At 39.6% G+C, this 27,131-nt stretch overlaps 1 protein-coding gene across 15 annotated transcripts in view; it reads left to right on the forward strand.

The window, feature by feature from the left end:
* Positions 1 to 23,771: 23,771 nt before the first annotated feature.
* LOC105075627 (WASH complex subunit 2) overlaps positions 23,772 to 27,131 on the forward strand; it is a 49,209-nt gene continuing 45,849 nt past the window's right edge. For all 15 annotated transcript variants that reach the window (XM_074374382.1, XM_074374387.1, XM_074374393.1 and 12 more), the window contains exons 1-3: positions 23,772 to 23,929; positions 24,022 to 24,144; positions 24,931 to 25,095. In XM_074374382.1, the coding sequence (XP_074230483.1) occupies positions 23,927 to 23,929; positions 24,022 to 24,144; positions 24,931 to 25,095 (291 nt within the window). In that variant the 5' untranslated portion in view covers positions 23,772 to 23,926. The remainder of the gene's footprint in view (positions 23,930 to 24,021; positions 24,145 to 24,930; positions 25,096 to 27,131) is intronic.

A 27,131-nucleotide genomic window follows, 5' to 3' on the forward strand; every position in this document is an offset into this window, starting at 1 on the left:
TCTCTGAGGGAACTCCCATTTGAGAGGCACCAATCAGACAGCAGTCACAGGCTTAGTGGAACTAGGAAGCTGTTGTTTTGACTTTGAATTTTGATTTGTGCTCATTTTGAATTTTGAGGCTTTCATTTGCTGGCTGAGGTTTGAATTTTGTGTTGTGTGTGCACAAAAGATCAAAAGAGGTGGTACCATTTCAATTCCATCAGACAGTCCCATGGGAAAAATCTTGAGAGACTATAGCTACTGAAACCCATGACTGAAGGAAAAAAAAAATTTTTTTCTAGCCTTAAGGAAACAAAGTTATCCCAGGAGGAACTAGCCTTTCTATGCCTTTGAGATGCAAATGTTCTTCCTGGTCTTCTCCAGGAACCCTGATCTTGTCGTCTTTTAAAATGCAAATTTTGAGAAAGGGGTAAATAATTTGGAACTTGACTTGTTAAAGACAAACAGAGGAATTGTCTCTTCTATAAACATTAGTAAAAAGGTTTAGCCATCTAGACATGTGACTTTGATTTGTTCTGTCTGCCAGAAACCCAATTTGAATCCAACCTCTTTTGTACCTGATGGGTTCCACATCGTTGTACCCGATTCATGGCTAAAATTTTGGAATGGGAAGTATGAGATCTCTGTGTTTTGTGTGTTTGTGTGTCACAGGTGTATAGTATTGCAAAATTAATTCGTAAAATAGCTCTATTTCATTGGCTTAAAGGGAATCAAGCGCTTATATGAATATTCAGAAATAAAAATAAAACTGACCAAAATACATTTCAGGTTCTCATGACCTGGCAAATATTCAGTACTAAATCAGTATATGGTATTCAAGCTAGCTTAAGCTTGTTGTTTAATTAATATAAACATGTCTTTAGAATCATCATTGTTAAGTGTAATACTTCTGTTGTACCTAGGGTTACTGGAGATCGAGTAAGACCTTATTATATCTGTTGCAAACTTGTCAACGAGGAAAGTAATGCAATGTGAAAAAAAAAACAAACCAGTGAAAGTAAACAAAATAAGAGCTTTTAGGTAAACTTTGTGGGAATAATTATGTTTGGGGAATGTCTAGCTAAAATTGTCTCTCCAGATTTTGGTAACTTGAAACTAAGCTAAATGACGAGAACTTACTATCTGGGTCATTTATAAACTATTGAAATATTAATCGCTGGGCGGGTCTAGGTTTACCTAACTTTGCCTTCTTAGGAGGGAAAAACTGAAGCATGAATTTCCAATCAGGAAACGCTGGTATGACAACCAGTTCACAATTATTTGCTTCTTGGTTTTTGCCAGAGATTTAATAAGGCTGATTTTGCAGCAACATTAAACATCCTAAGGCAGAATTTTGAGTGTACAGGGGGAACTTGGGAGACAATTTCAAGCTTGTGAAGCAACTGGTTAGAGTAAATATCAATGATAGTTAAATTCATACAGTGCTTAATGGTTTCCTTTACATTGCTTTTTTGTTTTTGTTCTACAGTCCAATTATACCCATTCTGCTGATGGGCACATTGAGCGATCTTTAAAGGTGACTAGCCAATGAGGGACTCAAATCCAGTTCTAAGTTTTCCCAAAATTAGATCTCCTCTCAAATCCCATCCTGTCTCTCACCTGTTATATCCAAGTGCATGGAGAGCCCTTCCCCTCATACTGTTTTGTTTTTTTTTAATATCAAACCTTTTAAAAATTATTTTCTTTTTATTGAAGTATAGTTGACTTACAATATTATATTAGTTTCAAGTGTATGGCATAGTGACTCAGTATTTTTACAGATTATACCTATTAAAAGTTATTAAAAGATAATGGCTATAACTCCTTGTGTTATACAATAGATCCCTGTTGCTTGTCTATTTTGTACATAGTAGTCTGTATCGCTTAATTCCATGCCCCTGATTTGCCCTTCCCCGCTTCCCTCTCCCACTTGGTCACCACTAGTTTGTTTTCTGTATCTGTGAGTCTATTTCTGTTTTGCATATATATTCATTCGTATTATTTTTTTAGATTTTACATGTAAGTGATATCATACAGTATTTGTTTTTCTCTGCCTGACTTATTTCACTAAGCATAATATTCTCTAGGTCCATCCATGTTACTGCAAGTGGCAGAATTTCATTCTTTTTAGAGCTAAGTATTATCCCATTTATGTGTGTGTGTGTGCGTATCACATCTTCTTTATCCAATCATCTGTTGAAGGACATTTGGGTTGCTTCTATATTTTCTTGGCCATTGTAAATAGTGCTGCTATGAACATTGGAGTGCATGTGTCTTTTCAAATTAGCTTTTTCATTTTTTCCAGATATATACGCAGGAGTGGAGTTGCTGGATCGTATGGTAGCTCTGAATCACACATCATCACAATGATCCAAAGAAGAAGATAAAACTGCCTCATTTCACAGATGAAGAAACCAAGGCTCAGAGAAGTAAGTGAGCTGCTAAGAAGGTACAGCTAGTCTGTGGTGGGATCTGAACACTGATTTTCCATTCTCCAAATGTAACAGAAATTATGTCAGATGAGGAATGAAAAGGGGGTAGGAACCTGGCGGGAGGACTTACCTGTTGGGCTCACAGCATTCAGGTTATCATACAGCATTTTTCATCCCATAGGAAGCCTATGAGGAGGAGGTATGTGGCAAGGAACCTGAGCCTCTCTTTCCACAGGTGGAAATGAGACCAGAGAGGAATGGTTGAGTGATGCACCTAGAGGTGAGACCAGAGCCCCAGGGCTGTCACCTACCCAAAGGATTCTCTTTGAGTCCCTACATCCAAAGGGATCACATGGCCAAAGATAATGAATATCTCTCCAGAAACATGAGGAGACAGGAGATTGAATACCACATGGGCAGTCCCTAGAAAATCTGTGTAATCCCAATAAACTTGACATGTCTTGGAGAACAGGAGAAAATTCCCCAAAAGGACTGAGATGGAAGTTTCTACCATCCCAGTGGGACAACCACAAAGGAAATAATATATGCTTAATCAGACTGCCACAAGGAGAAGAAAGAGAGAAATGAACAAAGGAAATGCTTGAAATAACAATAGCCAAGAATCCACCAAAATTAATGGCACGCAACAAACCACAGTTCTAAGAAGCTCAGGGGACACCAAGCAGGATAAAACCCAAAAAATCTGCATCTACACATTTTACATTTAAACTGCAGAAAATCAAAGACAAAGAGAAAATTAGAAATGCTGTGGGTGGCGGTGGGGAGACATCTTACAGAGGAACGAGAATAAGAATTACATTGGACTTCTCTCCAGAAACCAGACAAGCCAGAAGAGAATGGGGAGAAATATACGCTGAAATGCACCTGACACAAGCAACACCGGGCCTCCTAAGTGTCAGAAGTCTGCTGTCTTCTGCGGAGCCTTGTACGTGTCCTTGTTCTCCAGTTCTCTGAGGGCTCATAATGTTTAGGGTGGGGAGCATTTATAAGCCACCTGTTCGGTTGAACCTGGGCCCTTTGTTCCCATAAAATTCCTTAATGACCCCCACCTGTGGGCATCATCCTCCTCTCTTTGCCTACATCCCCTTGTGCCTTGGGGCACTAGAGATCTTTGGTTTAGAGCCTGGTTAAATAATTACAGCTGTGGTTCTTCAGCTTGCCTATGCAGGATGTATGAAAAGGGAATTACTTGTTTTAGCTGTATTCAAAGTCAGAGAAAAGACATGTGGATTTAAGTGGCATTAAAAAATAAAAAAACTCGTTTGAAGTCTTAAACACTTGGAACCTCAGGAAACTTAGCAAACTAAGCGGCAAGTTCTGAAAATCATGAAATGACAAATATCCACCAGATGAAGAAGAGCCAAGAAGAAAACATTAACGCTGCTTCTTCTGCCTCTGTTGAGAGCAGTCCCCACCGCCTGCATATGGGATGTGGGCTGTCAAGACGATGAGAGGGACCTAAGTAAGACTGAGAAAGATGTAAAGATACGGACAGGGATATTCTTACCTGAACCTTCATGAACGTTTATTCCGATGAGCTGCTTCTGCTTCCGCATGAAGCTGGTGGGCTTCATGAGGCCCGTGAGACTTCCTGAGATTTTGTGAACCCAGGTACGTTGATAACTCTCTTAGTTACTGAAGACCTTAAAGGGTGATGGCTGCTAAGAAGGTATCCTGCTAACAGTAACTACCAGGGTCAAAAGAGCTACCCTTAGTGGGGTGCCTACGGTGTGTTAGGATCCGTACCAGTCATCCAAATACATTGCCATGTCAATTTCACCACCAACCTATAAGCCAAGCATCATGATCTCCAAGTTACAGATAGAGAAACAAATTCTCAAAGAAACTAAGTAGCTGGCCCAAGGTCTTGTAACTAGTGAAGGGGCAGACTCGAGTCTTTTTTTTTTTTTTAAGACTTTTTTCTTTGAGGGAGGAGGTAATTTGCTTTATTTTTTTATTTTAATGGAGGTACTGGGGATTGAACCCAGGACCTCCTGCAGGGGAGGAAGGGAGTGGGGGGGTGTAATGAACAGCACATTTCCATGTCTGCCACAGGCCTCCGCCCAGGTTCTCGCAAACCCTCAAAAACGTTGTTCTTTTTCTTAAATGTTGTTGTAACGGATGCTGTGGAAGCCTGTCCCTCATCCCTTCATCCCACCCTTGAGCTCATCTCTAGCTGTGGTGGACTGGTCCCTGCGCAGGCTAGCAGCTTCGACTTTTTGCTGTTAGGATCAGTTAACTTTCAGTTACAGACAAATCTCTTTAAAACAGACAGACAGATACACACACACCACTTGAAAGAAAAGTGTTGCCTTTTCAGATGTCAGAATCTGTGAAATTTTGAAGCCAGAAATTGGCACAGTGCTTTAAATTGAAGGCATGGACTGGCATTGTTTAAAGAAACTGACTCATCAGAAAGCGTACTTGCATTTCCCATGAAGAAACTTCCATTGTCTTACAGCTATGACATATCTGGATGGTGGCATGTGACAGCTGGCATCTTCCCAATCTTGTCAGGCCACAAGATTAGCTTTGGGGCTTCTTGGGATTTCTTATTTGAGTGGCAAGTTACCCATGAAATACACTGGGCAAACAGAATTTGACAAAAGAAGGAATTTCTTCAGTGGCATTGGGTGTTTATATTTATATTTTAGGTTTAAATCACAGCATGTACCTATTGGTTCTTCCTTAATTAATCATTGACTCACCGTAGTTGAAGTTCATATTAACGAATGGAAAGAGTTTCTTTGCAAAGAAAGACAAATCTACTGAGTTCCTGCTATAGAGCAGGTTATCCTGGTACTGGGTTAGGCCCCGCAGTGGTCCCCACCCAGTTTTGACCCTTTTAATGCCATCTTTAAGATGTGAGGCCAGGGTTTTCAACTAAAAACTGGGCAAAGCTAACTGAAATATGTGATTAATTTCATACTTTTACCCTAAGGGATTCTAAAAAAAGCTTAAGCAAGGGTCATACGGTTACTCAAAAAGGGGAAGGGAAAAGACCCTAGTCCTTGTCTACCTGAAAGATAAGAATTCAGATGGGAGACTGAAGAGTTGTGTAGTGAAAGATTTTAAAGAATTTATTAGCAAAAGGAAAGTACTCCTCCAAGAATGAGAGGTGTGCTGATCCAAGGGCAGATAGCAGTGGTCTTTGTTTGCCCCCATCTCCTATACCCTGGCTTAGAGGTGGTCTCTTGATTGATTGACAGCTCTTGCCCCTGGAGTGCTTAGTCTTGCTCCTCCCCTTTTGCGCATGTCCTTACCCATGATGCACACAGAAAAACCCACTGGGGGGGGGCCGAGACTGCCATGCTAATTATGCTACAATGAGCACTGGGTCATGTCTGGTTAGGTCCTTGTCGCTACTGCACAGTCATGGCTGTTGGGTTCTAACCAGTTTCTTGCTGGCACTCAATTAGTGGAAGTAAATTTATGCTGAAGGCGGGCATACCATCATCTTCCAGACCATTATCCCTCTCCCCCACCTTATCTGTCCGGTGCCCCCACTTATCTAACTACCTAACAATATAATTAAGCTAATCAAACAGAAATGGCAAATCAAGATAAAGAAACAAGACAGAAGAATTCATGGGAATGAAAGGGTCATTATAACTGTAATTAGAACTTGGGCAGGAGATTCCTGGTTTCCAGGGAGGTAAAAAAAAAAAAAAAAAAAAAAAAAGCAAGTTACATAGTTCTCCTCAGAAAGAGAGAAGTATTCCAGATTCTTAACAGAGATACATTTTTCCTCCTGGCTTTCTAAAATTTTAAAATAACAAAATTTAAAATATTTTTTAAATTAAAAAATTAAATCCAAAATTTCTAAGATAAATTTCTCATGTGGAACTTTACATGGCAGATACTAACTGAAGTCATGTGTATCAATTTTGCAGCACAGACAGAAATGAATTTTGCATAGTGCCTTCAACTCTCAATGAGGAAAGAACATGGGTTTTGTTTTTAGAAAGATCCAACTCTGTTCACTGTTTGGGGGATCCAGAGAAATTGTTTAAGTTCTCAGAAAATAGAAGTGATAGACTCCTCATCACAAGGTTGTTGTGAAGATAACATAAGATAAAATGCAAAACTAACAGTATCTGGCGTCTAAGAGAGGCTGTTTCCTTTTCCCAAGCCAGCATGCCCTCTTCCTCACTCTTTTATTTTTCTTCCTGGTGCATCAGTCAGAATCCTGCTGGGGAAAAGATTGCACACTCAAGGTGTGACATTTAGCAAGGGAGATGTTTACAAAGGTGTAGGTGGTTACAGGAGGCAATGTTCCAGGAGACTGCCAGAAATAGGGCAGCTTTCTCACCCCCAGGCCTGAGGAATAAGGTGTGGGACTTGTTACTAGAATCTGGGGAGAGCTGTATCCATAGGAAAGGGCCCCAACAGAAGCCACTTCTCAAGGAATACAGCTATGGCAGGGAGGGAGCCTGGGACATACATTTAAGTCTTTGGTTCATTTTGAGTTAATTTTTGTTTGTGTTATAAAGTAAGCATCCAACTTCATTCTTTTGCATGTGGATATTTAGTTTTTCTAATACCAAATGGTATTTTTCCCAATGCCAAAAGACTTCTTTCCCCGTTGAATGGTTTTGACACCCTTGTCAAAAATCATTTGGCCGTAAATGTAAGCATTCATTTCTGGGCTCTCCATTCTATTCTGTTTGGTTTATATGTCTATCCTTATAACAATACCATACTGTTTTGATTCCTGTTGCTTTGTGGTAAGTTGCAAAGTCAACAGGTGTGAGTCCTCCAATTTTGTTCTTTTTCAACAAAAAGTTTTGCCTAGATGGGATCCCTTGAGATTCCATATTAATCTTAGGATGGGTTTTTCTATTTCTACACAAAAAAAGAGTCATTGCAATTTTGATAGAGATTGCATTAAATCTGTAGATTGCTTTGGGTAGCATTGTTATCTTAACAACATTACGTTTTCCAATCCATGAACATAGGGTATGTTTCCATTTATTTATGGCTTCCTTAATTTCTGTCAACAGTTTTGGGTAGTTTTTAGTATACAAGTCTTTTGTAGTTTTTTTTATGTACAAGTCTTTGGTTAAAGTTATTTTGAAGTATTTTGTTCTATTTGATGTTACTGTAAATCGTGTTGTTTTCTTAATCTCCTTTTGTATTGCTCATTGTCTATGATGCACGTAGAAATGCAACTGACTTATGTGTGTTCATTTTGTATCCTGCCACTTTGCTAACTTTGTTTATTAACCCTAATGATTATTTTGTGCAATCCTTAGAGTTTTCTACTGGAGAGAAGGAAAAAGTTTTTCCTTGACCCTCTTATGGTTCCTTGCTGGGTTTGAATTAAACTGACAAAAACAGATTAACAGGAAAAAAGCATACAAATTTATTTAGTATAAGTTTTATGTGATGCAGGAGACTTTGTAAGGAAATAAATACCCAAAGAAACACTTGGACTTGAGTATATTTATACTAGGTTTGATGAAGAGTGAACAGTCAGGGAGGAATATGACCGTTTAAGGAATATGAGGTAATTGTAGTAAACTGGGGGCAACTTGGCAAGACCTCTTTGTTAGGATTCTTCTTGACATCCTTTGGTCCTCAGAGATTAAGATGCTCCTTTTCTCCAGGTATAGAAAGGGCATAAATGAGAGTTTTGTGACATGTTTCAGGGAGAAGGACAAGGGGGTAAAAGTCAGAGTGACCTTCTTGCTTCTGCTGTTTTCTCAAAATCCTTCAGCCTCCATATGCCATGGTGCCACATTTTGGGGTAGCATATCCTGAGCCCCATCACTATGTACAAGATGATGTCATCTGCAAACAGATAATTTTACATCTTTCTTTCCATTGGTGATGCCTTTTGTTTCTTTTTATTGCCTAATTACCCTGTCTAGAATTTCCATTACTATTGTTGAACACAAGTGGCAAGAGTGGGCATCCTTGTCTTGTTCCTGATCTTGTGGGGAAGTCCTTTCGGTCCTTCATCGTTGAGTATGATTTTAGCTGTGGGTTTTTCACACATGACCTTTATTATGTTAAGGACATACATACTGCTTGAGTGTTTTCCATGTGCCAAGCATTTCTAAACCTCTGTGCGCAATTAATTATCTCATTCATTGCACATAACCCTGTGAACTAGGGACAACTGTCCTTTTTTCAGATGAGAAAACTGAGGCACAAAATAGTTTGTTCTCCCCATAAGTGAAGTTTTTGCATGTAGTTTTTATTTTTCCACATATCATATTTTTAAAATTAAAATAGTGAGTTATTAGGGTCTATTAAGCATTAATTCTAAAACAAACTGACAAAAAAACCCAATAATAAATAAACCAAATTACAGGGGGAGGGTATAGCTCAAGTGGTAGAGCACATGCTTAGCATGCACAAAATCTTGGGTTCAATCCCCAGTACCTCCTCTTAAAAAAAAAAGCAATAATAAAACAAGCAGACTTCGTAGCATTATGAATCATACTATGTGGTGAATTTAGATCACTCAATGCTTTATTAGATGGTGAACTACTGCTGTCTAGTGCTAAAGCCATGATTACTCTGTACTCTACTTAGTACCCAGCTGTGCACTGTTTGGGTTCTTGACAAATACTCATCAATTTATCATTATTAATTTTTTAATATATGCAAAAATGATTTAAAAAATTTTTTGCATATAAGAACAGTATTAGCACTTTGTAACATAAAATAGTTCAATTAAGTAGTCAAAGAATTCACCATTGCTTAGTTGTTAAGAACCAGCACCGTGGAACCACTTGGTCTGGATTCCAGCCCTGGCTTTACTATTTGTGAGCTGTGTGACCTTGAGCAAGTTATTTACCTTCTCTGTGCCTCAGTTTCTGCACCTTTAAGTGGGGACTAGCACCGACAAACCCAAATTTGGTAGAATGGGGACATTCTACAAAATGACTGGCCAGTACTTTCCAAAGGTATCAACGTGATGAATGGTAAAAAAAGAGAGAAGGAAAGAAAAGAAAACAAGACTAAGGAACCATCCCAGATTAAAGGAGATCAAAGAGGCCCAACAACTTAATGCAATGTGAGATCTTAGATGGGATGCTGGAGCATTAGAGGGACAATTAATAATTGGGTATATGAATAAACCAGCCCTCTCCTCCCTGCTGGAGCGAGAAAATTCTGAAGAGTGTGCTTTGCAGCATTTTACAGATTCTCTGTGGGAGTAGGCTCCAGTCACCCACTGTGATAGCTTGATTCTTAACACGCCTTTTATTGGCTGTTGCCTTCCTTTCCCTGTCTCCCTTCCTCCCTCCCTGCCCAGTGTTCACTCTCCCTCCTCAATAAACTACCTGCACCAAAGTCCTTGTTTCAGGGTCAGCTCCCAGGAGAACTGAAACTAGGACGTTCCATCCCATTGATATTAAGTACAAAAATAGCTACAATTAGTCTATGCTATTAGAAGTCTGGGTGGAGCCGGATGGGGACAGGAGAGGCGCTCCTGGGGTGTGTGTCATGTTCTGTTTCTTAATCTGAGTCCTGGTTATATGGCCACGCTCCAGTTGTGGAAACTAATTCAGCTGTGCAGCTACAATACGTGCTCTTTTCCGTAGGTACATTATAATCCAATAAACATTTTTTAAAAAAAGAATTCTGTTACTTTTGGCAGAGTGTGTGCGTGTCTTTTTTGTTTTTAAAGTGAGGGAATGATAAAAATTCTCTCTCAATGACTTGGCAATGAAAACAGATATAATACATTTATATTAATTGAAACAACAAATCATTTTTATAGTTTGTTTTCCTGATTCACATGTGATCAGAAACTGAGAAGAAACGAAGACTAAATAGATGAGAATGTGGGCCAGATGGCAAAGGAGAAGACAAGAAAAAGAGAAGAAGATAGCATTGCATTCACAGATCAAGAAAGAAAGAAAAGGAAGCGAGAGACCACAACAAAAGAGAGAGATACAGAAACACAGGTGTTTTTATCTCCATAGTGTCAGATGGGTTACAAAGTTTCTTCTCCAGAAAGACAAATACCATATGATATCACTTAAATGTGGAATATAAAAACAAAACCAAAACTGAACAAACCCTCCCCCTCAAAATGAGCTCACAGATGCAAAGAACAGATTGGTGGCTGCCAGAGGCGAGGGTGGGGGGTATGAGAAATGGGTAAAGGAAGTCAAAAGGTATAGACATCCACTTATAAAGTAACTAAGTCACAGGGACGTGATGTACAGCATGGTGACAATAATCAAAGTGTTTATTTTATATTTGAGAGTTACTGAGAGAGTAAATCTTAAAAGTTCTCATCACAAGGAAAAAAATTGTTAACTATGTATGATGATGGATGTTAAGTTGACCGACTGTGGCGATCATTTTGCAATATTCATTATGTTGTACACCTGAAATGAATATAATGTTATATGTCTATTATATCTCAAAAAAATTTTAAAGACTCCCCTCCAAAGCTTAGAAGAACAGACATTGTAAATGACCTCTATTTCTTACATTCAACAAAGAAAAATTTTTAAAATCTTTTTCTTATATTAAAAAAATTTTTTAATTGAAGAAAACTGCTGAGTCAGTCCCAGTTTACAAAAGAATTAATTCTCTTTTCGAAGCATCATGTTACCATCTTGTGGCCTTTCACCAAAGTACTCCAGATTTACAGCCACAGCGGAGCGGATATCTCTCATCAGGCATCCACCCTGTGGTTCAAGCATTAAACTCAGGCCTCAGAGGACAGAGTCTCTATTCTTTTGCAGATTGTAATGAGATATAAGCAGGGAGTTATCTGAACCAGCTCTGTGAATTTTACTTCAGGTTGGACTGAGCAACAATATTCACATAAGAAACAAGCAGATTATCCTGAGATTTAGAATCGTCACTTACTCCTATTAGGTCTTCCAGATGGATATTAATGCTCCTTTTTTTTTAAAACAGGAGATTCCAAATTGATTTATTATAAATTCAACAGAATTATTTAGTGCACCGGCACTGAAATATATTGCAACACATTGTAAAACAAGTTCAAATGTCATAGCATGTGCACATGTGTGTGCACATGCACACACACACATACACGCACACCTGCATGCCTACTCTGAGCCCAGGTCTGCTATTCTCTACTCTCCTAAGTAAAGAACAAAACTTTTGCTGAGTTTTTTTTTTAAGTGTAATGTAGGGATTTAAGATGATGCAATAAAAATAGTTTGAAAGTCACTCCCCCCCATGCTCTATCCTTATAAATGATAGAACAGATATAGGAAATCAATTAGTGACTTTTTGCGTGGGCCTAAAATCATGAAAGGGGAGTGCTGGAAAAGACAGAAACAAGCAATGAACCCTCAAAAGAAAGAAACTGTTAAAAATCCATAGGAATAGCCAAAGCCACAGGTAACCTACACCTACACAGTTTACACCCACATAGGAATTCTGCTTAATCACGAGTCAAGTGGGAGAATCCTCAACCGGAAAATTAGTGCACAATCAAGATGTGCCAGTGACTAGGGAATGCCACTACCGTGAGAGATAAACTGAGCAAATGGAAGATCTTAAATATGATCAGCAGATCAACTAAAACAAGTTCATGCAATAATCTTCAGTACATAAAGCAAAAGAAAAGCAAAGAATTTTGAAAAAGAACCAGTTAGAGAATTTGAAACTTAAATCCCAAATTGTTGAATAGAAAATCCTCAAAAGATAGTCTGAAAAACAGAATGGACACACTGAAGTGTGAATTAACAAGTTGGGGATGAAGTTGAGAGGGTCTCACAGAGTTGTACAAAGAAAAAAAGAAGATGAAAAAGTTAAGAGATATACAGCCTGGATAAAGAGGTTTTAGCTTTCATCTAGGAATTCCAGAGAGAAAGAACAGAGAGAAAGGAGAAGGTAGTGTTTCATGAATGGGTAAGCATTCCTCAGGAGGGAAGAAAGCTATCAAACTAAAGAAAAAAAAATGCTAGAAGTTTCCATAGCAGAAATATAGCTTAACAAAATAAGAATCAGATTTTCACTGTAAATTTCATTAGCAATACTATGTATAAGAAGATGATGAGGCAATGTCTTCAAAGAGCTATTGGAAAATAACTGTCATTTTAGAATGCTACCCCAGCTACAGTATCAGTTAAAAACATAAGTGAAACAAAGGCACATTTTAAGCATTCAGCATTTAAGAACATTTAGTACCAGCAGCTTCTCACTGAAAGAACTGCTAAAGATATACACCTACATAGGAAAAAAGTTAAAAGAATCCAGAGGAAAAAGCAGTATGAAAAAAAGTAATCTTATCCAAGTCATCAGCCAATCCTACTGCTTAAGACTAAATTAGTATTGCCCAAAATGTTTAAACCAACAATTTAGAACTAGAATTCTGGATGATTATCAACAGGAAAGTTGGGGAAAAGGGAAACAGCAGAAGGAAGTGAAAATGTCTTGTCCTGTTTGGGAAGAGTAAATACAAACTGATTTATCTTTATTTATTTATTTTTTTGCATGTTAAGTTTTATTAAGTATCAAATACAAAACGTTCCAAAGAGAGAAAAGCCATCTATTATATCTGAGTTCTATATTCAGCTACCAGTTAAGCAAGGAAAACACGTCATTCTATTTCTTTTACAGCCACATGTAGAAAACCTTTCGATTTTGCTAGGCAAGGATAACTTTCTGTGTGGATATGAAAAATCAAGAGTAACCAATCGAAAAATAGAATGATTTTCAAACCAGTAGGGGAAAAAAGATGGAACAAAGAAAATTGAATCAACCCAACAGAAATCAGCACTGGGGAGAAAAAAAAAAGAAACAAAAGGAGGCTACAGGAAATAGAAAACCCAAAGTAACACAATAAGAATAAATCCAAATAAATGATTGATTATAATAACTGTGCAATAGGAAACAATATTTAAGTGAATAAAAAATGGGAGATTCATGTGAAAACAACATTCAAGGAAAATTAAAATTGCCAATAAACCAAAGAAAAAATGCTCAATTTCATCTGTTATCAAAGAAATACAAGTAATTGGCACTGAGATGAATTTTTACTGATCAGACTGGCAAATATTTTAAATTTTCATAATAGCCCATGTTAGTAGGAAGTTGAGCAATTACCTTATAGCCCACCATTGGGAGTGTATCTTGGCACAGGCAATTTGGAAAGCAATTTAGCATATCCATTAAAACCAAAACATTTGCATATGGGTACAAGGAAGTATGGTCAAGGATATTCTAGCAGCATGGCTTGTACCAGTGAGATTGGAAATAAGCTAAATGTCCACCAACGGGAGAATACTAAATAAACCACAGCATACCCATACTGAAGAATACTTTGCAGTAAATAAAAAGAACAATTTAGATTCCTTTGTGGTAATATGGATAGGCATATTATGAAGATTTTAAAATTTGTAGAAGGGACCTAATAAAAGCTATTTATGACAAATCCAAAGCCAACATAATACCTGGTGGGGAAAAATTGAAAGCTTTCCTGCTGAAATCTGGAACAAGACAAGGATGCTCACTCTCACCACTATTTGGAAGTCCTAACCATAGCAATCAGACAAGAAAAAGAAATAAAAGGGATCAGGGGAGGATAGAGCTCAGGTGGTAGAGCACATGCTAAGTATGCACAAGGCCCTGGGTTCAGTCCCCAGAACCTCCTCTAAAAATAAACAAACAAACAAACAAACCTAATTACCTCCTCCCATAAATAAATAAATAAATAAATAAATAAATAAATAAATAAATTTAAACTGTTAACCATTAAAAAAAAAAAAAAAAAGAAATAACAAGGATCCAAACTGGAAGAGAAGAAGTAAAATCATCACTATATGCAGATGACATGATACCATATATAGAAAACCTTAAAGACTCCACACAAAAACTGCTAGAGCTGATAAATTCAGCAAGGTAGCAGGACACAAGGTTAACATACAGAAATCTGTTGCATTTCTTTACACTAACAATGAAATTTCAGAAAAAGAAAGTACAAAAACAACCCCTTTTAAAATTGCATCAAAAAAATAAAATAAAATACTTAGGAATAAACCTGACTAAGGAGGTGAGAGGCTTATATGTAGAGAACTATAAAAGACTGATTAAGGAAATTAAAGATGACTTAAATAAATGGAATGATATCCCATGCTCTTGGATTGGAAGAATTAATATTGTTAAAATAGCCATACTGCCCAAGGCAATCTACAGATTTAATGCAATCTCTATCAAATTACCCAGGACATTTCTCACAGAACTAGAACAAATAATCCTAAAATTTATATGGAACCACAAAAGAGCCAGAATTGCCAAAGCAATACAGAAGAAAAAGAATGAAGTTGGAGGAATAACTCTCTCAGACTTCAGACGATACTACAGTAATCAAAACAGCATGGTATTAGCACAAAAACAGACATATGGATCAATGGAACAGGATAGAGAGTCCAGAAATAAACCCACACATCTACTGTCAATTAATCTTTGACAAAGGAGGCAAGAATATACACAATGGAGAAAAAATAATCACTTCAGCAAGTGGTGTTGGGAAAGTTGGACAGCTGCATGTAAATCAATGAAGTTAGAATACTCCATCACACCATACACAAAAATAAACACAAAATGGCTTAACGACTTAAACATAAGACAAAACACTATAAACCTCCTAGGAGAAAACATGGGCAAAACATTCTCTGACAAAAATCTTAGCCATGTTCTCCTAGGGCAGTCTACCCAGGCAATGGAAATAAAAGCAAAAATAAACAATTGGGACCTAATTAAACTTATAAGCATTTGCACAGCAAAGGAAACTATAAACAAAACGAAAAGACAGCTTATGGAATGGGAGAAAATATTTGCCAATGATGCAACTTGTGGGAGTGCAAACTTGGGTTAACAAACTTTGACACTGTAATGATTGCTTTTACCAAATCGTATTCTCACCTTTATGTTTTCTCACCTTTATGTAAGCACATAAGAAATGTATAATCAAAACCAAAGTTTCTCGGTCTTTATACTGCTACTTCAAATCAAAATGTCTAAAAGCACAAAAGGCTGATCTCTCAATACCAGTCACCACCTTACCTATGGAATTTAACTTAGTTGCCTTAAAGCTGCTTTGCTAGCAGGAATCTGCTACAATTTGTCTCCTTGCAGAGACATGCTTTGCTTGCTTTGCTTAGTTCAAGGTCATAGGTTCAGGGCTGCTTGTGCTTATGGAAAACGATAACTCATCCCTCCCCCTAACTGGCAGGACATGCTTTGCTTATCAGGTGTAGGTGGATACAGTAGGCAGCTGACACTCACAGAAGACTGTGACTTAGCCCTTAGCTGGGAACAGCTGGGCTGCTTCACATACTTAGACAATTTTTTATCATTGTGTGGAGACTCTGCAGTGGTCTGATTTTCATCATCAATTGTTTGGAACACTGTAACCTTGCTGATGACTGAGGTTTAAAATAACCATTTGTATTATCAACTACATACTCCCTGGCTCCTAAAATATCGTAACCTTCTCTCTAAGTATAAATTAAGATTATAATGTTTCTGTTTTTCACGAATTGAAACTGCTGAGCTGAATCCCTGCACATACACCATGCCCCTTACTCATTCCTATAACATATTTTACTTTGATTCTTTGTTTGATTATTGTCGATAAATACAAGAGCTTTGGAGGAGCTCGGGGAGTTGGTCTCTGGCTCCCTCTCACTCTCTTGACTTGACAAAGTCTTTAGTAATGTCATTCTTCCGTGGTGGGACTTTTGCTGGACAAAACCCACAATGGACAGAACCCACAGTGACTGACAACGGCTTGATATCCAGAATATATAAGCAACTCACACAACTCAATAAGAAACAAACAAACAGCCCAATCCAAAAATGGGCAGAAGATCTATACAAATATTTCTCCAATGAAGACATACAAATAGCCAATAGGAACAGGGAAAAAATGCTCAGTACCATTAATTATCAGAGAAATGCAAATCAAAACTACAATGAGGTGTCACCTCACACCATTCAGAATGGCCATCATTAAAATGTCCACAAGAGATAAATGCTGGAGAGGCTGTGGAGAGAAAGGAACCCTCCTACGCTGTTGGTGGGAATGTAGTTTGGTGTAGCCATTATGAAAAACAGTATGGAGATTCCTTAAAAAAATAAAAATAGACTTACCATATGATCCAGCAATCGCACTTCTGGGCACATATCCAGAAGGAACTCTAATTTGAAAAGATACGTATACCCCAATGTTCACAGCAGCACTATTTACAATAGCCAGGACATGGAAGCAACCTAAACGTCCATTAACAGATGATTGTATAAAGAAGTTGTGGTATATATAATGAAATATTACTCAGTCATAAAAAAGAATGAAATAACGCCATTTGCATCAACATGGATGGACCTAGAGTTTACCATACTAAGTGAAGTAAGTCAAAGACAAATACCATACGACATCACTTACATGTGGAATCTTAAAAAATGATACAAATGAAGTTATCTACAAAACAGAAACAGACTCACAGACAGAGAAAACAAACTTATGGTTACCGGGAAGTGGGGGAAGGGATAAATTGGAAATTTGGGATTTGCAGATACTAACTACTATATATAAAATAGATAAACAACAAGGTCCTACTGTATAATACAGGGAACTATATTCAGTACCTTGTAATAATCTATAATGAAAAAGACTATGAAGAAGAATATAAATATATGTATAACTGAATCACTATGCATACACCAGAAATGAACACGACATTGTAAAGCAGCTGTACTTCAATAAAAAAACTGCAGAATGAAAAGTACAGAATCAGTTTATATGTATAAAACCACATAAATAAATAAATACTGTGGGTATACATATATATTAATGGTATATTTATATCTATATACATTTATAGACAGACATATGTACATAAATACCTAGAAAAAGCTCTGAAACGTTAAACATCAGACTTATTGTTAAGATCACCTCTGAGGAGATGAGACAAGATGAAGCGTGGAGTGTGTAGTGTGTGCTGGCTTGGGGGGAGAGTTTAGGGCGGCATTGACTCTTATTTGTAAAGTCTGATTTTATTTTCAAAGAAATTATTTGTGTATTATTCGTTGAATGAGTCCTATTACGGTTCTTTTTCCTCTGGACGTGTTTGCCTTTGCCCAGAGGGCAGATCTGCTAATCTAGACAAGCTAGACATTCAGGGAATGGGCTGCCTAGGCACAAATGGTTTACCAACCCTTGCACAATAGGATGTATGACCTCTCCCTCCCTTCCACCCCACAGTACTTACCAGGTTCTGGCATCTTAAGAAAGGAAAGGGGTCCGTCATATCTGGCTGTGGACTAAGGATGGTAGCCCCCGCTCTTGAATAAGTAGGCTCGTAGTACCCTGCTAAGCAAGGCTGTGTGTGTGTGTGTGTGTGTGTGTGTGTGTGCTGGAAAGTTATCTTTTATGTAAGTAGGCTGGAAAAATTATACTTCAGATATGGTTTCAGGGACACAATGAACCCTACAATTTCTAAACTATGAAAGCTTTTCCATGACCTCCCTTGAGCTATCAACTTTCTAAGCTCTCATGTGTAACATTAAGAAAAAGAGGAACCTTCTCCACTTTGGCAATGGAAAGTTGGAAACACAGCCAGGACAACGCATTATGTCAATTTCTCCTAATTAATCTCAAGTTTATACATTCTGCTATTTAAAAAAATCTCCCTTATTTCAAATCAACTGCTTATAAATCTTTCTGTTTGGCAAACTGGGAAAATATAATTAGAGCTCTTCTAAAATGATGTTGTTATAAAAGTAAAATGCTCATAACAACATAAAAAATTCTTTCTGATTATCTGAATTCCACACTGCAAAGTCCAATGTGTTTCCTTTCTTTTCTCTCTGTTAACCCCACAGCCCTCAGAGCTTTCTCCAACTTCTGAACCCCTAGCTGTAAATTATAATCTGTAGGATCCATTTGGAATTACAATATTGAATTCTTATAGCATTGCCTACTTTATTTACCACTGATTCTTTCTATTTCTTTCTCTCCTTTGAAGCTCCTAATGCAATGGGTTGATTTGTCATTTGATTGACTAGAATCTAGAAGTAGCTGGTACATGATCCTCACTAACGCTTGGTTCTTTGAGGTGGCACTGGCCCAGTGCCTGGGCCAGTGTCCTCTTCCCTGTAGTCCATTTGCCAGGATGCTGCAAAGAAATTGTGGGGAGTCCTGCTAGATCTGGGCCTCCCTAAAGCCAGCAGTCCAAGAGAGGACTACTTCAGTTTCTGACCCTAAGCACTTTTCTTCCAGTACCACTCAGGCGGTTTGGCCCAAATACACCTCACTCCCACCAAGGGTCTATTCATAATTTGTGAAGCCCAGTTCCCTGACTCCATGGGGCCTCCAAAAGCAAGCCCTGGCCTCTCTCCCCTATGACAGTCAGCTCTTTCTTAGTCACTTTCCATATGACCCAGAGACACACTGGCTGTCAAAGATGGCACTATGGAGCTGTACTGTTCACCAGGAAACTCTTAGCTTGATTCTTTACCCCACCATTCTGTAGTTTCAGAAGCCTGGGCATCACCTGGGAGTCTGTTAGAAATGCAGCATCTCAGGCCCATCTCAGACCTATTCATTTAGAATCTGCATTTTTCCCAAGATCCTTGGGAGCTACCTGGGCTCATTAAAGTTTGAGTAGCTCAGATTAGAGCTCTGGGCCTTAGATCTCCCTGGATACAGTTGACCTCACAAACACTCTGGCATGAAACTCCTCTGGGATTCTCACTGGTTGACAGTTTTCATCATGTAAAGGTTGCTATAGGATGACCAGGAAAGGGACAAGAAATCATGGAGCTGGGTGAGATGATTTCTAAGGCACCTACTAGGACTGTGTGTGCTTCTGAAATGGAAGCAGAGGTGAACTATGACAACAAACAAATCTTGAGTGTGTTGAAAGGAGGTGGTAGAGGTGAGAGTGGTGGGTCTGTGAAGCTATATTTATCTGGCTTTATCTCTCTTCTCTGCTACTCACAGACTAGGCCATCTTCATGAAGAGTAAATGAAACATATCTTGTAAAATGCTGAACGCACTGCCTGGTACATTTTTTATTCAACTACTCTCTTATGTATAGTGTCACTGCCTTTCAGCCAGATACCACCAGGAGCATACATGCAGTTGAGCAAGTTAAGTTTATTAATCATTGCATCCAGGGAGAAGGCACACTATAGATGCCATGGGGGTATCTCAAGAAGAGGGCGTTGGAAAGGACTTACTGTAGGATTTGGATTTGTGTTAGGTGGTGTGGCATTGAATATCCTTAGAGATGTATTTTCCACATTGTTGGAAGTACATCTTCTAGGTAAATTCCTTGAATTGGGATTGCTGGGTCAAAAAGTACATATATAGTTTTGCTGGATACTGTTGGATACTGCCAAGGTGTCCTTCAAAAGAATGATCTTCTCTTTGGGTTGCATTCCCATCAATAAAGTATGAGAATGTCTTTCTCCAACAGTTTTCTTTACAGGATGTGCTGTCACACTTTAAAAATTTTGCCACTCGGATAGGTGAGGAAAATATGTGTGCTCTTGCTGTTTTTTTAATTGCAGTATAGTTGATTTACAATATTGTGTTAGTTTCAGGTTTACAGCAAAGTGATTCAGTTATTTTTTCAGATTATATTCCATTATAGGTTATTACAAGAGATTGAATATAATTTCCTGTGCTGTACGGTACACTGTTTTAAAGTGATTTTCTTTAATAAATATTTGGACAGTTTCATACATTAGGGGCCATTTTTCTTTTCTTTTCTTTTTTCTATTTTTACTATTGAGTCTTTGATACCTTGTCACTTAATCTTTAAATGTTCCTTATATATTAGGGATATTAGCCATTTGTCTGTGATGTATATTGCAAACATTTTCTCCTCGTTTGTCAATGTCTTTTGACCTTGTTTATGATTTATTTTTACCCTGAAAATGTATTATTTTATGCCTTTGAATTTATAAGTTGTTTCTTTTGTGGTCTCTGGTTTTCAAGTCATTGTTAGGCTTTCCCTACACGAAGGTTGAAGAGGAAGTCATTCATGTTTTCCGCTAGTATTTGTACAGTTTCACTATTAACATTTAAATCTCTAATCCAGTTGGAGTTTATGTTTATGGAAAGTGTTAAGTATTCTTCCACTTTTATCATTTTCCAAATGGCTACCCAGTTGTTCTAGCCTCATTTTTTAAAAAAAGTCCATTTTTGCTCCAGTGGCTTCAGATGTCACCTTTGTCAATACACTGTTTCCAAAAGTGCGTGGGCCTATTTTAGGGCTTTCTATTCTACTTTTCAGGGAAAAGTATGCATCTTTTCTAGTAAAGTCTTGTTGGAGGTTCTATTATTGAGAAATAAACTGAGATAAATATGTGGAAGTATTATTTAATGTCATACAGAATTGAAAATCTAAAGCTTTGCAGCACACTTAAAATCCCCACTCTTACAACTGCTTAAAAGATTGTGAACTTGTCCAAAGGTGCATGAATCGAATTTTAATATACTATATGATTTATTAGGTAGATTCATCTGAATTCTCGGGCATGGTTATGGCAGTGCAAGAACTCTTTAACATGAATAAACTCACTACAAAGCATGACTCAGAAACATTTGAAAAGGTCTATAAAAGAAGTACCAGTAAAGAGAGTAAGACTGAACAGACAGGAAGGGGAGTTCAAGACAGCACCCTCCCAGGGGGGCAGGAAAGGCTCAGTCAAGAACACAGTGGTCGGGGGAGGGTGAAGCTCAGTGGTAGAGTGTATGCTTGGCACACATGAGGTGCTGGGTTCAATCCCCAGTACCTCCATAAAATAATAAATAGGTAAACAAGCAAACCTAATTACTTACCCCCAAAATAAATAAATAAATTTAAAAATTAAAAAAGAAAAAGAACATAGTGATCACTGACCTTGGGCAAAAGGGGGGAATGACTTTTCTAGAGACTGGAAGAAAAGGGGCCGAGGGAGCATGTAGGTAGCTGTTTTTGTTTACCTAGCATCCCTTCTTCTTGCTTTTGGTAGCAGTCTTGAATTTTTTTGTTTGGGGACCATTTCTGTTCTTTCTATGTGGTCCTGGTAGAAGAGCCAACTAGAAGAGCGAGAATATGACCTAAGGGGAGCCAATCAGATTCTATTTATCACAGGAGTAGAAACTTCAGAGGAGAAACACCAGAAGGGAAATGACTGGAAACGAGTTGTTCTGATGGCAGTGGCTTAAAGGAGACTGTCCTGAATTCCTCTGCTTTATGCCCTTCTCAAAACCATGTTCCGCTTGGCTTTCCTTAACCTCTGTGAGCCCTGCAATGTCTTTCCCTCTAATTTTGTATTGTTTGAGTTTGCCAGTCAAATTCGTTGTGCACAAATAAAGAACTGTACGAAATACAGAAGGTGTAGACACAGAAACATTTTCAGTTGAGGTGAGAAGTGGAAGTCTGTTTTCTCTGGCAGAGGCGAGTAGGGTAGATTGTTTGAACAATGTGTTACAGTTGTGGGAGGGAGATAATCACGGATAAGCATGTAGATCAAGTGTAAGGGAAAGGACTGCCAGTCAGTGCTGAGGGTCCAGCTGTTTGTAGAATATGAAAGTGCAGTGATTTCCTTCACTACGTAAGTGCAGGAAAGGAGAAAGGGCATCAAAGCTAGGAGCTAGCAGAGACCACATGTCAGAAACTTAAGGTGAGGAAATTAAAGGGTTGTCAAGAGAAACTGAAGGCTAATATCATGGGCTCTAGGCAGAACAGGCAAAGAAATAGGGCTAAGAGGGTGAAATGGGGATGAGGGGCACTGAGAGACTGAGACTGGGGTTAGTTGGTTACCGACTAGGGAATAAGGAGAGACCTGAAAGTTTAAGAGGCTGCATTATCGCAGACCAGATTTAGAAGTCAAACTGTCAGCTAATAAAGTCCCAGGTGTGGGTAATCCAGGGGCTTTGAGAATTGGGATGTAGATTAAAATTATTAAGGCACATTGAGGCCAGGGTCAGCCACATGGCCACTGAAGTCACCCATGATGATGTTAGATGAGACGTGCTTGGTAATTGGCTCACCTCAGTTTTGCCAACTAAATTCTAAAGTGGTTTTATTTATTTAAAAAAATTTTTAAATGAATGTAGGGGAATGGCTAGGAGGTTGGTAGATTGCAACTGAAAATGAAGTTCCCTTAAGAAACTAAGACTAGCTATAGTGTGACATAGTGCCTAATGATGTGTGTTCCTGGCTCTGTTTCTTCACTGGTTGTCTAACTCCAAGTAAGTTACTTACCCTCCCTGTGCCTCAGTCTCCTCAATTTAACATGGGGATAACGGCACTTACCTCACAGGGTCATTGCAAGAATTAAATAAATTAATATGTATAAGGTGTTTGGTAAATACTGAACACTTCATAAATGTTAGCTATTATTTTTAAAGGGGAGACATATAAATGAATTACAATACAATGTGAAATGAAACTTTATGATGAATATTTGTACAAACATAAAGAAAATAATTGAGGAGAGGCACTTAAAACTATCCTTCAGATAATCAGTAAAGTCTTCACTGAAAAGACAGTGGCAAAAACAAAAGAAAGTCTAAGGGTTTGATAAAACAAAGGGCATAGGGGATTGGCAAGATCTGTGTTTAATGCTCACGGTATGGTAGGCATCGTGCTGTTTTACAAATATCACATTTAATAGCACGTCCCTGCAACACACTTAACTTCCTTTTACTGAGGAGGAAAACTCACAGCAATTAAATACCTTGCCCATGGGCACATAGAAATGGAAAGAAATTGGCTCTTCATTTTAAAAAGTAATTTGGTCTGGCATAAGAGGGACTCTGCAGAGGGTACTTCAAAGGTGTGAGGTAGAATGGCTGATGACTGAGCGATCGTGGGGAGCTGGGAAAGTTGAGGATGGATTCGCAGGCAGGGATCAGATCATAAAGGATTTTTGCCTGTCATGTGAGAAGTTTGGACTTGAATAAGCGAACCCTACACAGTGAGCTGAAACCGAGCTTTCATTAAAAGCATGACGATGGCCAGATGGATGAGTCATTCTCCAGTAATTCTGGGCGCCTGCTACAGTAGGCGGAGATGCAGCAATGAAAAGGCGCAGCAGCAGAGAGCTTTTCCTCCACTCACATGGCCGGATGTTCAAAGGCTGGTTGTTCCACAGGTCCTCGTGGGCTCCTCTCTCTACAAGCGACGGGGGGCGTTGAGCTGTGGGGTCTAATCACGCGCCGTCACCTGGGCCCTTAGGCTGAAGTGCAACCGGGCGGCCCAGCCCTTCAGCGCCCCCTGGCGTCGGCGCGCTGCCTTCCTCCAGCTCCGCCGACCGCAGCCGGGCGCAGGCCTCCTAATTCGGGTCCGCAGCTGGCGGCCGCAGCTTCCTTCCGGCAGCGCCCCACGTCCGGTCACGTGAGGAACAGGTCACGTGCGCTCCGGTCACCTGAGGCTCGGTCACGTGCCAGGGCCGCACCGCCTGCGGCTCGGCTTCCGGAGACCTGCGGGGCTCAGCGGGGGCGGTCGTGCGGCCCCGGAGCTCACCAAGCTGCACGGCCGGGATGGTGAGGGCGGCGGGCGGCGGGCCGGGGCAGGGCTGGGCCCGGGCTGCCGCCTCCCCGAAGCTCAACCCCCCTTTTCGTCCTTCCCGCTGCAGATGAATGGGACCACCCCCGACCAGGAGCGGGCGCCGGCGTCCGAGCCCGTGTGGGAGCGGCCCTGGTCGGTGGAGGAGATCCGCAGGAGCAGCCAGAGCTGGTCGCTGGCGGCGGACGCGGGCGTGAGAGGCGGGCCCCAGGGACCTGAGGGGAGGGCGGGCCGCCTGGGAGGATGCGCGGCCTGCGAGCGGGAGGATCAAAGCCCCCATTCCCTGTCCACCCAGTCGGCCTTGCTGCCTCTCACCGACTTCGTAACACTTCCCTTCTCGCTTTTGACAGCTGCCTGGTGGCAGCCCACAGGCATCTGGGCGGAAGCAAGTCGTTTGGCCATAACCCTCTGAGTGCTCCTGCTCGGACTGCGGCCCGGACTCGGGGTTCTCTTCGTTGTTTGGGTTTTCTAGGCTTGCATCCAACTCCGTCCTGAGCGGGTCAGATCGGCTTCCTCCACACCGCAGGCTTCCTGTGGCACTGGTTAGGGGATTCCATGTTGGGACCTGGACTGAGCAGGGCGTTGGACAAACCAGTATATGGATATCTTTGAGACTCTACGCCCGGGCCCCTATAAGCTCAGAACTGTGATTGCAAAGTCCCATTTGAATAAGATTTTTGGATAAGAGTAGTGGTTTGTTATTTTGCTCTTCAGTTGTGATCGCTATAGAATGACAACCAAACGGGACTTTAAAATTCTTCCAGAAACGAGATAGGGAGTGTCCATTGATTCATTGCCATCTTTTGGATGAGCTTTCTTAATCATTTTCAACGTTGTTTGGTCTTAGTCCTGTCAAAAGCAGCATTCCATTTACATTCCAGCGCGCGCGCACACGAAAGAGAATAGGTTCTTTTCTGTTTTGACACGCAGAATAGATGCGTATAATACTGATACTTCTGTGTGCTTATTTTTTAAATAGCTACTACAGTTTCTACAGGAATTCTCACAGCAGACTATCTCTAGGACCCATGAAATCAAGAAACAAGTGGATGGACTAATTCGGGAAACTAAAGCCACAGATTGTCGTCTGCATAATGTCTTCAATGACTTCCTTATGCTGTCTAATACCCAGTTCATTGAGAACGTGAGTTGCTTAGTTACATCAGACTTTCATAAATAAGTAGTACTTTTAGGAGGCGCTAGAGTCATTGTGATACTAAGTGACCTATTACTAGGTTCTTTTACTATATTTTGGTGGAAGTAGTGGTTTTTGGTAATTGCTGCCCCTCCCCCACACTTCTTTAATTAGTGAAGGTTTTTTTTTGCAAGCCTTTGAAAAAAACCTAATGATAAAATTTCCCCATATTCCAGACTTTTGATCGATTTTCAGTTTCGAGAGGAGTCAATAGTTGTGCTAAATTGAGTGGCACTCAAACAAGCCTTGTTAGGGGCGTGCTCTGTAGGGAGAGCCATACACCCCGTCTTATCCTCTACGCACCAGCGTGTGGTGACAGTTATGATTATATCCAGTATGGTTTAAGTTACATTAAGGGCACAGTGTGTGTCTATTTGGGATATCTCACCTATCATTTTGTTACAGTGGCTGAACCTGTGTTACAGAATCAACTGTAAACAGATTACTGAGCTTTAACCCATGTGTGATTCTGTCTATATATTTACTGAGTTTCTAAGTGCTAGGTTCTAGGAATATACAGATAAATTTGACAGAGCCCCTTGCGTTTGAAGATCACACGCAATCTTTCATAAGAGTGTAATTCCAGAGTTGAAAGGAAGCAAGTGTGGCGTGAGCCTGATGAGTGAAGCTGAGGATGGAGAGGAAGCTTAGTTGAGCTGATCTTTATTTCTCAGAGGGTGGCTCACTTTCTGAGTATCAGCATTAATTCATCTGTGAAAAGAGGATTATTAAAGTCGACTGTCTCCTGAGATTGTTAGATGCAAAGTAATAGAAGGGATTTTGAAAATTGCAGTATTATAAAAAGCCCGAGATTCAGGATTGTTGAGAGGAGACCAAATATTGTCATGCAGATATCTTATGCAGCACGTGTGTACATTTTCAATAGTTGAGGTTGAAATGCCACCTCTAGGCTTTTTGGGGAAGCTGTGTGTAAAATAAAGATCTTAATAAAGGTCTTAAATCTGTCTTTGCCAATGTATTTAAAGATATTCTAGTGAAATCTGTAGTCATTTTCTGGTCATCTACGCAGAACGTCCATGCTTGGGCCTGAGCATCTTTCCCACTGGAAAAGGCAGTTGGCAGGGCTCCCATCTCTGCTGATGAATGCAGCTCCAGCACTTTTTTTATCATGCTGAATTCTGGGTCCTTTTAAATATCCTTGTTGTTCTCATTCTGTACCTTTCTTGCTGGATCAGGAGCTTAACTCTTCTCTGCAGTCAGGATTGCAACCCTTGACTGGGCAGGGAATAAAATTGGGAGTCTTCTTTTGTACCTGAGGTGCCTGTACCACATTGATACTGGATTGGTACCCGATTGATACTTTGGGGGTGAGGAGCATCATAAACATCTTTTTCTGAATCATAGCCTTCAGGTTGTCTGTTTTCTCCAGCTCTTCTTTTCTGGCCAAGTTTTCTTAGATTCTGAGTTTTCCGTAATCTAGTTTCTGTGTGTGTGTGTGTGTGTGTGTGTGTGTGTGTGTGTGTGTGTGTAAAATCTTTATTTCTGTTCACTTCTTGGATTCCCTGCCTTCCATCCATCACTCCATCTCCTTAGTCCTTATGCCTCTTCCCTTTCCATTCTGCGGCCAAATTCCCCTCTAGATAAGCCTATTGGCACTGCCAAGTTCAACTCTTTCCCAGAGAACTTCCCATAATGCCACCTGTTATGTGTTCTTTCCACTTATGGTAGAGCATGATGGTGTAAAGAACATGGCTACGGCTTAATAAAACACACACAAAAAATCTACATGCTGATAATATTGGGCTATGATTGGCTTCTCGTGTTTTTTCCAAACCCTGACATTGGTACTCATGTGTTAGAATTTTGGCTTGATTGATGGTGCCTTTTGGTTTCATGGTAGTTTATTGGAAAGATGTTTAAAGTTGAGTAGGTTTCTGGATTTTAGCAATTGACCTCAGAGGCAGCTCCCAGGTTGTGAACTGCATTACAAAGTTAGTGAAACTGAAGAGTAATCAGCACTTTCT

The sequence above is a fragment of the Camelus bactrianus genome, chromosome 11 (assembly GCF_048773025.1).
Source record: "Camelus bactrianus isolate YW-2024 breed Bactrian camel chromosome 11, ASM4877302v1, whole genome shotgun sequence".
NCBI lineage: Eukaryota > Metazoa > Chordata > Mammalia > Artiodactyla > Camelidae > Camelus > Camelus bactrianus.